The following is a 13229-nucleotide window of genomic DNA, read 5'->3' on the forward strand; positions in this document are numbered from 1 at the left end:
TTTCATTCAGAATATCAGAATGTCCTTATTGTTGGAAGTAGGTGTGTACAACTTGATAAGAGGCTTTCTCTTTTTTGATAGTCCAGTTTCTGTTGCAGCAATGATTTATGATGAAAAGAATATGAATCTTCCTAGCTGCAAACTCTTGCACTGGTATCCTTGCTGTTGTTCTCTACAGAAAGAAATCAAAGATGAATATGTGCTAGACTGACTTAGCATGAGGCCAGCTGCTCCCATGGTGCATATCAATTGTAAGCTTGGGCAAATAAAGAAATCTCTTAGTAAAGAAGACAAACTGGAACACAGAGAACACAAACAATGAGTAGGAGAAAAATTGTTTGTTGAGTCAAACGGAAATTTTTCTGGCAAAAATTAAACACGCAGGAAGAAAAAAATGGGCTTCATTTGAGTCAGTCCAGAATTTTAAGTGAAATATCATTAACGCAGTTTTTGAAGAGAGGAAGCTTGTATATTCTTGTTAGTTCCTTAAAATGAGTTTTTTCAGACCACAAGCCAGTAGTTTTAGACAAATTTGTTAAAGCACTGAAATTAGGTTTTACAGTGTTAAGAAAATAAACATGTTTATTTTTTTTTCCTGCAACCTTACTGAATTCAGCATCTCTGTACCAATAGTTTTCGGTCCTGCTAAATAATTGTTTTTGGTAAACATCGACTGGAGAAACACCGCAATTCTAACAAGGGACATCTGCTAAGAAGAAATACAAGTTTAACACATTAAGGTATTTAGGTTTAAATTAACATGATTATTTGTCTTCTGAAGCACTTCTGAAGTGCCAAGGCAAACTGAAATGCTCTTCTACATTCTTACTGCCTTTTAGTTTGTTTATGACCACAGAAGTCACACAGCCTGCCTACCCTTAACAGTGTACACAATGTGTTCTTGTGTAGGCTGTCATCAAGAGACATACATCTTCTTTTGTGACTTGTTCTCTGAAAGAAAGCCTTCGTTTCTCTTGCATCTTTTTTTTTGCCTGCTTATATGTTTTTTTTGGCATGGCACATCTACTTTCAGCTTCTAAACTGAGCTGTTTCACAGGTTAACCTTTCTTGGCTTTAGCACCCACATGGAGAAGTGAAGAAATTGGGCTGATGGCCTCTGTTCCCGTTAGTGCCTGGCAGATTTGGTAAGTGCCCCCTCTGTCTTTTACCTACTTCTGAACCAGTGTTCACTGGCGATTCAATAATTAACTCCTTGTTTGCCCATGAAGCCTGTTCACCCTGCACTAAACCAAGTGCAGGGCCACTGTGCATTGATTGGTGAGTTTGAATGAGAGAGAGATCTCTCATAGGGCATTATTAGCAAGCAATTCCACAATTGTACGACTTTTTCTTCTCTGTACTAGCTCTCTGTCTGTCACCAGTTGTGAAAGCTGATGGCAGGCATCAGGATATGACTGCCTGCCTGCTGGCACTTTGGGTATTTTTTTTAATGAAGTAGAAACAAGTTTGTTGTGGATCCTAATTTGTTTGCAGCAAGTTACATATCACCACTTTACATCTCTTTTTAAAGATCTGTTCATGACTGCTCAGAATCAGCCTAGGCTATTTCACCCAGCCTAGGTGGAAAACTGGCACTGCCAGTTAATTTTACTGGTCAGCTTTTAGAGCAGGACTGCAAGTATACCCTTAGTATGTTTTCACATGTAGCATAACAAGAAATCAGGACCATAATTACTGGGTGTCAGAATAGACAATAATCTTGCCCAGTTGGAAGACACAGACCTGCTCTTAGTGTTAAAAGATATTTCCTAGGCTTCTCTTTCCATACCCGACTTTCATTTGGCATTTCAGAATCAGTACATCCCAAAGGTACTGCTTTATTTTGGGAATAGCCTTGTTCATTCTGCTGCAGAGATTGTCTTGCCAGCCTGCACTGGACCCACATTCTGCCATGCATGGCTTTTGACCACATGATTTTATGTTGTTGACTTGTAATTTACACTTGAACATGTCAGTAAGCAGTGATGATAAAATACGAAGTTTGCAGCATGTGCAGTGTTGTGAAGTAGAAAAAAAGATTGCAGCTAAATGTATGAATAACCTATAAACTTGCATTGTCTTGGAAGATTCCAGCCTGAAAGAATGCATTCTGTAGTCACTTCTCATGGACTAATAGTAATAGCTTGCAGCCAGCCAACACTAATTTTAAAAAAATTATATGTATGTATAAGCCTTTTACAACATCAGACAAGATATAATAACAAATATTAGAAATTAATGATCAGATGGAAGGGAACAATATCTTTGGATTATTAATAATGATTTTCAGAACACTGAAACTTCATAAAGCCTAGAGGATGTGATGTGATGTGATGGAATAGCTTAAATAAAAGAAAAAAGAAAAAAAACCTAAGGCTGATGCAGATGATTTCAGGCAAGTCAATTTTACATTGATACTTAAAATGTGAGGAGAAAGTAAGCAAGCAGCCAGTATTGGATTTCTTGTTCTTAAAGGATTAAAGAAGGGTAACAAATGGCAGTCAATGTAGCTTAATGGAAAGTATCTCTAGTTCAATTTGATACTGATCTTTAAAACTATCAATATGATCAGCCACACTTATGAAAGAAATTCTTACCTTTAGAGTAATGCTGCATAATTCGTTGACTAAGAAATTTCAAAAGTACAGCTCCCCAGTTCCTCAAAATGGATAAAAGGGAAGTAACCAATTGACGTCAGCTTTGATGATTCCCAGCTAACACACAAAGCAGAGGGTGTTAATGACGTAATCTGGGTATTAATTTTTAGCCTGCAATATTTTAGCTTTTTATTAAAAGGAAAAATTCTTAGAAGCCTACTTATAATGGATATTTTTAATGCAAACAATTAGTTCATAAAACAGAATCACAGGAAGATTTGTTTAAAGAAATACACCATGATGTTGGTAGTCATGTGCTGTCTAAGTGAACTAATTGTTCTCAGGTTTATGTACCAAATGATCCTGATGTTTGGTGGTGAGCATGTAGCTGTTGGTCTTCATCAATTTTTTTTTTTTTTTTTGAGCCATCTCCCCTAGTTCTTTCAAGTCCTTATGGTACCTTATAGTTTGGATAGAATTAACCAAGCTGCCAGTTAGGCCATTCTGCTGTTAAAAAATATATCAAACCTGGAGTTGATCAGGTTTTCTTTTGAAGTAGTACAAAATGAAATGTCCTTTTTGTCTAGTTCTGGACTGGAGTTGTTTTGATTTGGAGGTGTAGGTAATTTTTTCATTAAAATATTTGGAAAACAGTATTGAAAATATTGGTTTCATTTTTTCTTGTGTTGGACACAACAAAATTAGATAGGATTTCTTCTTTTTCTAGTAATTGAGTGTGTGGGAAACATGATCAACAATTTACTTGTTGTTTTGACCAGCTTCTTAGTACTGGCAAAAGCAGGGAAACATTTTTGGTACTGCAGTTGACATTGGTAATTATCTTATCAAAAGGTATTTTCCTAATAATTTCTTGTTAGATAAACGCCAACAGACCCTAGTCAAGACTAGGTTAGAAGTCTCCTGTCTAACCTGGTAGCTGCCACTGAGAAGCCCACTGGTTACCTATTACCTGAGGTATTTGGGAGTGTAGTGGGAATCAAGCTGAAGCTGGCAACGTTTGGAAGGGCGGCTGCCTTACTGTTCTGAGCATGCAGTGCATGGTGATCTGAACGAGATTGTAGCTCTGCACCCAATTCTACTCCCTGTGCTTAATCCTTCAGTATTTTGCTTTTAACCTGGGAATGATTTCTAAGGAGGTGTAACATCAACCTGGGAAATTTCCATCAGTACCAGCCATGTGCTGGATTTCTGTTTTCTGGGAAGATAGAAAATATGCCCCTCTTCTTCCTAACCACATAAGTCAAACATCCTGTAATTGAAGTAATCTAAATAATCTTCTGCCTCTGATATCCTGCTGCCTCAGTACACAATGACCCAACCACCTAGTAGTGCTGAAGCTGCTTCTCCTTGGTGCACGTCTCTTGCTGGAGGTGGTGTGGAGGAGGGGAAGGAAGATAGTTTAAACAGTTTTTTTATCTCTATTGGATCCCTGTCAGTAAGGGGAGGCAGAGGTGAAGAGCAATGACCTGAGCACAGCAAATGTTGTTACCCTGTTGCATCATAATTATTTCATTTCTGAGAGGAAGTTAGAAGCAACAACAGCAATAAAAGCAGTGGTTTCTGCCTTGTCTTCCAGAGCAGCTTTAACAGGCATCTCTACCATGACTCTGCACTGCTTGCAGATTTTTCTCTTGCTTCTGCTTGGTTCATGGTGGCCAGACTCAGAGCAGCATGTGGCAGGAGCTGTGAAGGTCAGAGAGCACTATATAGCTGCACAGATCACCAGCTGGACCTACAAACCACAACCTGAGGAAAAGTCCAGGTAACAAAGTACAGGATAAAAGGATGAAATTAGTCCTCCCTTGGGACTGGCAAGTGGTTTTTGTCTCTCATCTCTTGTGGAATTGCAGAGACCAGGAGGACTTTGGAGCACAATCTGTTGATTTCAGAGGAACTTGGTTGACCTTAAACAGCATGATCTGAACTATAGCCAGTGACATATTAAAAGCTCCTTTTTATTTGCTGCATTAGTGGATAGAATTATTTTTATGCTTTCAGAGCACTTCTGTTAAATAAGCTCCAGGACTTGCTTTTGTCATTTTTGCATAGCTTAATGTTCGTTGCTTGGGGTTTTTTAATGTATTTATTTTAGGTACATGGATGTTGAGCAATGTTGAGCCATGGTTCGGTAAGATCTCAAAAAATTTAGGACTTTAGAATTTGCTGAAGGAATAATTATGTTCCAGTTTTGATGCTGTCACTTTCACTTAAATCAGAGCCAGATGAACTTTGGAACTAGTACCATTTCTGAGTTGTTCAGAGCTTTTGTGAAGTGTACACTCTGATCAGTAAAGGGGGTAAGATCAAGCATTTCTCTGCTTTATTAAGTGAAAATACTGATTTTATTTTTTTCAGATAGCATTGCACAGTGGCCAGCCTACCTGCATCCACCAATCAAGAATATAAAATACGTTATTTTTATTACTGCTACTGTCCTTAGCATTATAAACACTGCAAGAGCAATGCTACAGATTTCAGAACATGGATGTAATTTCGAGTTGTGCATAAATTAGGGAGGAGAACTACTAAAAATGAAACATTAACATTAATTTAAAATTACTTGTCCTCCTAAATTATAGGTGGATGACTTTTTTTTTTTCTTTTTTTTTCTTTTTTCTTTTTTTGTGATTATTTTTTTCTGAACATGTATTGCATTTCAGGATAATATGGAAAAGATACTTTCAGTTCAGATTATGACTTTCTAACTTTTTTTTTCCAAGATCTAATTATAGCAAAGTTCCTTGGTTTTAAAACCCCCTTGACAATTTAACAGAACTGGTATAAGCATAATGTCAAAATGGCAAGACAGAAGAAAATAGGATTTAAAGGTAGGGACATGAAGCCAGCTGCCATTTAAGTATTGACCTGGACATGTGAATTTACTAGTTAAAGCTTCATTCTCTTCTACACTGGGTGCATCAATGTAAACATCAACTGCTATTTGGGTAAATTCACATTGTGGATGGAGTGTTTTCATGCAGTAGAGACTCAGAAGACTGTCTAAAACCTCAGCTGAAGTTCTCTGAGATAACCCAGCAGTGTTTTATGTTCAATATCTATTGGGTTACTTTGCCTAAGTATTTAGAGCCAGTCACATCCCAGATGGGACTAATGAATTTTATAGAGCTTATAGAAATTTAACTAAAACCCAAAACAAACAAGCAAAGAAAACCCAACAAAACCACAAACTTAACCTCAAAAAACCAGAAAAACAAAAGACTTCACAACACAAATACACTTACTGAGGAAGAGTTAATGGCTTGATGGCTTGGATCCCAAAGGTATTGGGGTATGTAACTTGTGCTGATTTCAGTAGAAGCTGCATGTCTATATGCAGTGTAAGAATCTGTTACTTTGGTGCTTTTATTTATAAATAACTTGAGAGGTTGAAAGGAAAATGGATTCTTCCCAAGCTGTTTCCTTAATTGTGACTAGAAAAGGACACCTTATTTCTCTGAGTGTTAGTTTTATCTTTGCAGAGGTTTGTTACTATATACAAGTGCTATTTATTTATAAGGCACTTCAGCATAAAGTGAATATGTATTATCTGTGCATCTTGCGGTGTTGCTGCTGCAATCCCTGGAAGTTCTGTAACTCAACCTGCTTGCGTAGTGTGATGTTTCTGAAGTGTTAGTGTGCTAGGTATTTTATTCCTCCTTACTGTACAATCGGCACTGCTAAATTTCCTCTTCTACCCTACAGTCTTACGTGCATATTCTCATGAACCTTGCCACATTAGGGCAGCTCTTGTCAATGAACATTATGGATCCCATCCTTTTCCCCTTAAAGTTACACAAAATTTTATCAATGACTTTAAGGAGGGGGGAATTAATTGAAACACCAATTGCTTCTGCCTTACTACGCTGTGGTGAGAGAGGGGTGCAGAGGAATTTACAAGAGATCTCTTCCAAAAGAGATCTCCCCCTTATGGGCTCTGTATGTCACTGAAGTGGGTTCTCTCTGCTCAGCCTCCCCATGCTTGAGCAGGCCATCAGCTCTTCACTGTGAAATGTGCCTGAAAGGGCATTACAAAGAGAGCAAGTGGAATTACTGTTGGATTCAGTCATCATACATACTATAGTAAATAAACCAATAAATGTGAAGGGCTGTTACCGTTTCAGCCCTCTTCTCATCATTGTTTCCATTGCAGAAGTGTCGTTTGCTGGTTTCCTTCTGCTTGCCTAAATATTTTCTAAGAAAACATTGTGTGGTCTCCTGGGTGTCGAATTGTTTATGTAACAAGACTCAGGGCACTTTGCAGTGGAAAGTGCCCTTAGTCTTGTTTCTCATTTTCTAACTTTCTGTGACATCCTTGGTTGTTGTCAGAGAACAGCTTTGTTCTTGCCTTCAGAGTCATTCCTGTGACAGGAGCTTGCTGTTAATGCTGTTTTAAAACCCTTCTGGTGAGTCTTAAAGTTCAACCATAGGGCTGAATAAACAGAAATTCAGGTTTCTTTTCCTCTATTTTGTCAGATGCTTTCCAGGTTAAATATGGTTGAGACATCTTCCTCTGTGTCTTGGACAAAACAAAGGCATCTTTATACCTTTATAGAATCAAAAGGACCCATAAAAACCACCTGTAAAATCATTGGTGAACTATTCTAGGTATGGATATTGGATGCCCTATATGACATTATCTGGTTCGGGAACATCATAAATTCAATAGAGTAAGAGGGAGAAGTGAAGACACTACAAAGAGTTGGACTGTGTTCTTTCCTTCAGCAAAATGTGCAAGTGATTAAATATATTTCCAAGATTCATTTTTTGAGATTTCCATCAAACAGCAATGGCATCTCTGAGAATCTTCGTCCTTTCAATATTTTTTATAACTCTTTTGGTTTCAGATTGGAACATTCAGATCCTGTATTTAAGAAAATTTCTTACAGAGAATATGAAGTGGATTTTAAAAAAGAAAAACCAGCAAATACATTTGCAGGTAAACAGGAATGAAATGTCCTGAGTATTTTGATTTGTTCCTTATTTTAAAGCCAGTGGCCACCTAAGCACACTTTTATTTTTGCATCCATTATTTGCATATAAACCAAATAGGCACAGGGGATGAGGTCTCTACAGTGCAGGAACGAGGCTTCCAAAGGCCATGGAGAGGTTGGGCTTTCAGAGGATGTGACTGTCTGCAAATCAGTTGCACCATACAAAGTTGTTCCCTTTGGTTTCAGCATCTGATGACATTTACCACATGCATTTAGATTTGGCACAGCCGCAGCAATGACACTATGAATTCCTTGTGAAGGAGCCTAAAGCCTGAAACTAAATATATACAAAATAGTTTACCAAAAAAGAGACTTACAAGCCAAAACTTATCTTAGCAGCTTTTTCAATTGCTTGTTTTTGCAACATGGGGAGTAGGGATACCAGCTCTTGAAATCTTTTGCAGGAAATGCCTCAAGAAATTTGCAATATGGAAATGATTATTTACTTGGATAACATCTGGGAATTGAAAGAGCTCTTTGTTCTGTGACTTCTGGCATTCAGAGTGCTAGTTAAAATAATGTGTTTGAATGCCGTTCTCTAAACTCTTAAATTATAAAATGTTTATCTTCTAAAATTATTTAATGAAATTGTATGTGAAAGATGTCTAGAAATTTTCAATGAACCTCAGGATGAAACTTTTGATAGAGTTTCTGTATTTGTAAATAACTTTTTCCCCCTTATTTTCCCGTGATTTTTAAGTGCTAGTTGCCAGATGCAAAATTTATAACATTTTGGAATATGCACTATATCCTTTAAGTTCCCATATGCCATTTTATGGGTAAGTCTTCATTGCAGTGTTATTACATTCTCTATTAATTTTGAGACTTGTATTTTGAGAGCTAATATTTTTTGAAGGGGGAGAAAATTCTTTGTTTCACTGAACATACTGTTTTATTAATATTTTCCTTTCTTTATCTTAAATAACTACAGGACTTCTGGGACCAACCCTGCGTGCTGAAGTGGGAGATACTTTAGTGGTTCACCTTAAAAATATGGCTGACAAGCCAGTCAGTATTCATCCTCAAGGCATAGTTTACAGCAAAACTGAAGAAGGTAAGTACTGTAGAAACTCCATGTTTTGCTCATTTGCTTGTAGACTACTGCATGAAATGTTGACAGGGATTTAGATCAATATGTGAAGCTATGTGTAACACAAATATCTGTTTATCCTGGATTACACCTTCATTGTTAGCTCCCTTCTTGTTCATCACTGTAACACTAGCAATGTGAGTGTCATGAGCACAGTTTCCTAACAGTGCTGATCATGCTGTTCTGATACTCAGGATTTACTCAGGATTTACTCAGGATACTCAGGATTTTTGTGCTTTGTTCCACACCCTCATGAGTCCATCAAAACCAGATTATAAGCAATGACCAAATGGACATTAAAATATCTGTACCAGCACTAAGTGAGTTTGGTTGCTCATGCTTCCTGGATTGCCCTGCCCTGGGTGCTGAGCCAGAGCTTTGACCTGCAGTGTACAAATTCATGCAAGGTTTTGGTTGCAAAAGGAGTTTTGCAGCTCCATCTCATGGAATTGAACAGAACATATCATTGGAAGGGATGGGCAGTTCAGTTTGACTGTCATATTAATTAATGTTCCTTTTGCACTTCAGATTTCAATTCTCTATCTCTGCTTTGTCATATTGCAGATCTGTTGGATATGGCAGGCACAGACAAGAGCCATTACTGCCTCCATGTGTGGATGTGCAGTATACAAAAGGCCTAAGGCAGCAAGGCAATGCCAGCCCATGCGGTGACTTTGAGAGACAGTTAGAAAGGTGACAGAGTGGGCAGTATTCCTCTGCAGAGCATCAGTGAGCAGAGGCTGAAGCTTCATCCCATCCTAACCCTACTCAGACTGATGAAGAGCCCAAACTTTTGGCAGTGATAATACTTCTAGGAAATCTTTCATCTGTAACAAATAGGATGGTGGTGGATTAGCTACTCTCCCCATGCTACTCTCAGCAATGTGTGAGTGGAATCATGAGTTACTTCTTTGAAGCTGAAGTGTCATATAAGCAAGATCAAACCAAGCTTTTGGAGCTGATTATAGGAAGGTATTCCAAGCACTTTAATTGCTCTTTTTCTTCATGCCACCCTACTGACTCTTTTCTTGGCAGGCTCCCTGTATGATGACAGAACATCACCTGCAGAAAAGCGAGATGATGCTGTACTTCCAGGCCAGCTCTACACATATGTGTGGGATATACCAGAAGAAGTTGGTCCGAGAGAAGCTGACCTTCCTTGTCTTACTTATGCTTACTATTCTCATGAGAACATGGCAATGGATTTTAACTCTGGTCTGGTTGGAGCATTGCTGGTCTGTAAGAAAGGTAATGAAATGCTGTAAGACTACTATAAGGTAGTATATTTTCATTTTGAACAAAGATTATCATGTATGGTAATGAGAGAAGATCTATTTTTTTTTTCACATCTTTACATGCAGTGTAAAATGAATGTTTTTTAGCATCATTCTTTTAGATGTTAGAATTTTTAAATGCCAGCTTTCATGCAGTTTCATCCTATAATTATAGAATGGGCAGAAAACATCATTATATAGATACATTTGCCTGCACTGGTTGCATCTACAGTTGCTTAACTGCTAAATATATGACCTCAAATGTCCTGTCTAAGAATAAATATTTTCTAAACCTTCATTCAAAATGGTTGGGCCATTTCAGAGAATAAGGCAGGAAATAATTGTTTTACCCATTGTCTTTTAAAGGCTGTCTGATCAAGAACCTGGAACACTTTCTCTTCTGTAACCTGGCTTTAAAATTACAGAGCAGTGTGTCTTTTGCTAGTCATTTGAAGATATGGCCAAATTTGAGCAAATTTTAAGTCTTAAAATTGTTTTTGAATGTGATCAGAGATTTTAGATTTTAGCTGTCTGAACCGTTGAATTCCATCTCCACTAATAAGTGGTGTCTTATAGCACTTGTAAATGGCTGCTAGATACATCTCTGTGGTTTGAGTGATGACTGAAACAACATGCCACCGTGTAAAGTACTTAAACTACTTACTGGTCCCTAAAATCCAAGGTTTTTCCAAATTATATATCCTTCTTGTGGTGGACATACTGTGAGTTATTTAGCCTGATTTAGTTTGAGTCAAAAGTTTGTGTAGACTAAACTGCATGGACTTGGACCTTAAAGCTTCCCTGAAAGTAAACAGAACACTGGTTCAGTGTGGGTTGCACAAGGACAGTCTCCTCACCCATAGATACCCATTTTAATGCAGAACACATCTACTCTTATCACCTCAAAGGAGTTGCTTTGTTATTAATTATGTTCCTTCTGATTTTTTTTTTATGATTGGTGCTTTTAGTATTATCTAGGACTTGTTATTTTCCTGATTTTTCTTGAGTTTTTCTTTCTTTGGGTTTCTGTGTATATGCATATTTTATGGCCTACTGGTTGAGCTAATCTGGGCAAATACTTTGAAACTACTTCTTTCTCAGGCTTCTCAAATTCATGCATTTTGGGCTTGAGTAGGACATGAATTTGAGATGGACTGGTGTGACCACTGCCTTCAAGAAAATTTGGGTGTATGTTTCTGGCTAGAACAAAGACAAACAGCTCACTGCATATTTTGAAGATTTCTGAACACAGATTTTTGTCTGGGTGCTGTGTAAATGTGCGGGGTACCTGTGTATTTGGTCTGCCTGGCATGGAGTTTAGTTTCTTCACGGCAGCTCATATGGTGCTGTGTTTTGGATTTGTGGCATAATGGCATCCATAATACACTCACCCATGTTTGAGCTGTTGCTGAACAGTGCTTGCACGGTGTCAAAGCTTTCTCTTTTTCCTGCTCAGACCTCCCCAAATGGTGGGTTTGGGATGGACAAGGGGTTGGGAGAAGACCCATCTGGACAGATGAAAGAGATTGGCCAAAGGATTATTTTCTACCATTAACATCATTCTGCAATAAAAAATGGAGGCAGAGGAGGAAACAACACTGTGGGAAGAATGGGGGTGTTGACTTCCAAGATGACAGTTTTTGAGATACTTACTGGACATCAGTCAGCTTGTGGGAGATGAGTGGGTTTTTTTTTCTGTGTTGTTTGTTGTTTTCCCTCTTTCCTTCACCTTTGAACCGTCTTTATTGACCCATGAGTTTTCTCATTTTTGTTCCTCCTGTTCTCTCTCCTGTCCCATTGGGGATGGGAAGGCATTGAAGTGGGTGTTTGGCTGCTGTTTGGGGTCAGCTCCCCATGGTCTGACACATTTAAGAGGTAGTTAAGGTTATAAAAATTGGATCTTTGAGTTAAAGCACTGCCTGAATGTTCTTTGTGTGGCAAGTAGATAAATTTCTCTGTCGATCTGAGGCTTCTTTTGTGAAGGAAACCAGAGCTTTGTAGCTTCCCATAAATTAAAAAAATATATTGAAGATAATTTCTTCCACTGCCTCTTCCTAGGTAGAATAATCAGTATGTTTGCAAATTTTTCATTCTTGCAATCCAGAGGGACCAGATTATGTTTTGAAAGTAGCAAGTGGAAGTTTTTGATGTGAGCAATCTACAGAAAGAATCAGTAAAAATCACACCAGTTCTGTGTGGCATGTCCAGAATGAATTCTACTTCTGGACAAAAATTACATCTGTATCACAAAATCACCCAGGACAATTTCTTGTAACTGATCCAGCACAGCAGTGTCTGTTGAAGTCTTTTGTGTGTAAATGTTGTTTGCCGAGTGGTTGGTTTTAAGCTTTTTAAAGGTGCTGATGACCTCAGTGCTTGAAAAGGTGCTGTTCACACTGCTGGTGACTCTGCCATCACTCTTCTCCTTGTCACACACTCTGAAAAGAGAGAGCAGCACCTGATTGAGAACCAAAGGTGTTCGACACTCTCCTTCTTTAAGGCGATCTCTGCAACATGTTGCCAGAAATTGTCTGAGACAATTCATTGCATGATGTTTATCTTCTCTGGAATACTTCAGACTTTTGATTTTGCGCTTACCCAATACAAAAGTACTTCCAGAAATAAAATCACATTATGAGCATTCTTCAGGCTTTGTTTTCATCAGGCTCAGCCAGTATATGCTAACAGGTGAAACAAGTTCATTAAATATGTATTAATGCAACTGCATGTGAAATCTGCTTTATTTCTGCCCTAAACTAAGACCTATTGTTTCTCCTTCACAGGAAGTCTAAATGAGGATGGGTCACAGAAACATTTTGACAGGGAATATGTACTGATGTTTGGTGTGTTTGATGAGAACAAGAGTTGGCAAAAATCAGCATCAGTCAAGTATACAATTAATGGCTATACTGATGGAACGTTACCAGGTACTGTGCCAACTTACATGAAATTAAACTAACATTTATGAACAGTGAATATTACCTTTAGTTGCTTTTTTTGCACAAGAATGGGAATGTGGAGAAAAGGGATACAGCCTTTTTTAGAATGTGTCTGCGAGCATCTAAATTCTGGAAGAAAAACTGTGCTGCTGAAAGGGAGTAACACCAAATTACCAATAGGAACAATGAGATTACCTCTGAGAAGACTTCTGCTAGAAGAAAAGAATTACTAACTTTAAAAAAAGAATTAATAAGCTCCTCATTTTTTTAGCAAGCTGATAATGAGAGAATGATTTAAGTGAATTTTTGGTTCTACA

At 37.9% G+C, this 13229-nt stretch overlaps 1 protein-coding gene across 1 annotated transcript in view; it reads left to right on the forward strand.

Annotated features, from left to right (window-relative positions):
* The first annotated feature begins 3215 nt into the window (after nt 1-3215).
* The window catches only part of F5 (coagulation factor V), a 36015-nt gene continuing 26001 nt past the window's right edge, over nt 3216-13229 (forward strand). The window contains exons 1-5 of the mRNA XM_058045100.1: nt 3216-4380; nt 7463-7554; nt 8541-8663; nt 9735-9947; nt 12757-12900. Coding sequence (XP_057901083.1) covers nt 4220-4380; nt 7463-7554; nt 8541-8663; nt 9735-9947; nt 12757-12900 — 733 coding nt within the window. The 5' untranslated portion in view covers nt 3216-4219. The remainder of the gene's footprint in view (nt 4381-7462; nt 7555-8540; nt 8664-9734; nt 9948-12756; nt 12901-13229) is intronic.

This window comes from Melospiza georgiana, chromosome 2 (assembly GCF_028018845.1).
Source record: "Melospiza georgiana isolate bMelGeo1 chromosome 2, bMelGeo1.pri, whole genome shotgun sequence".
In the NCBI taxonomy this organism is placed as follows: Eukaryota; Metazoa; Chordata; class Aves; order Passeriformes; family Passerellidae; genus Melospiza; species Melospiza georgiana.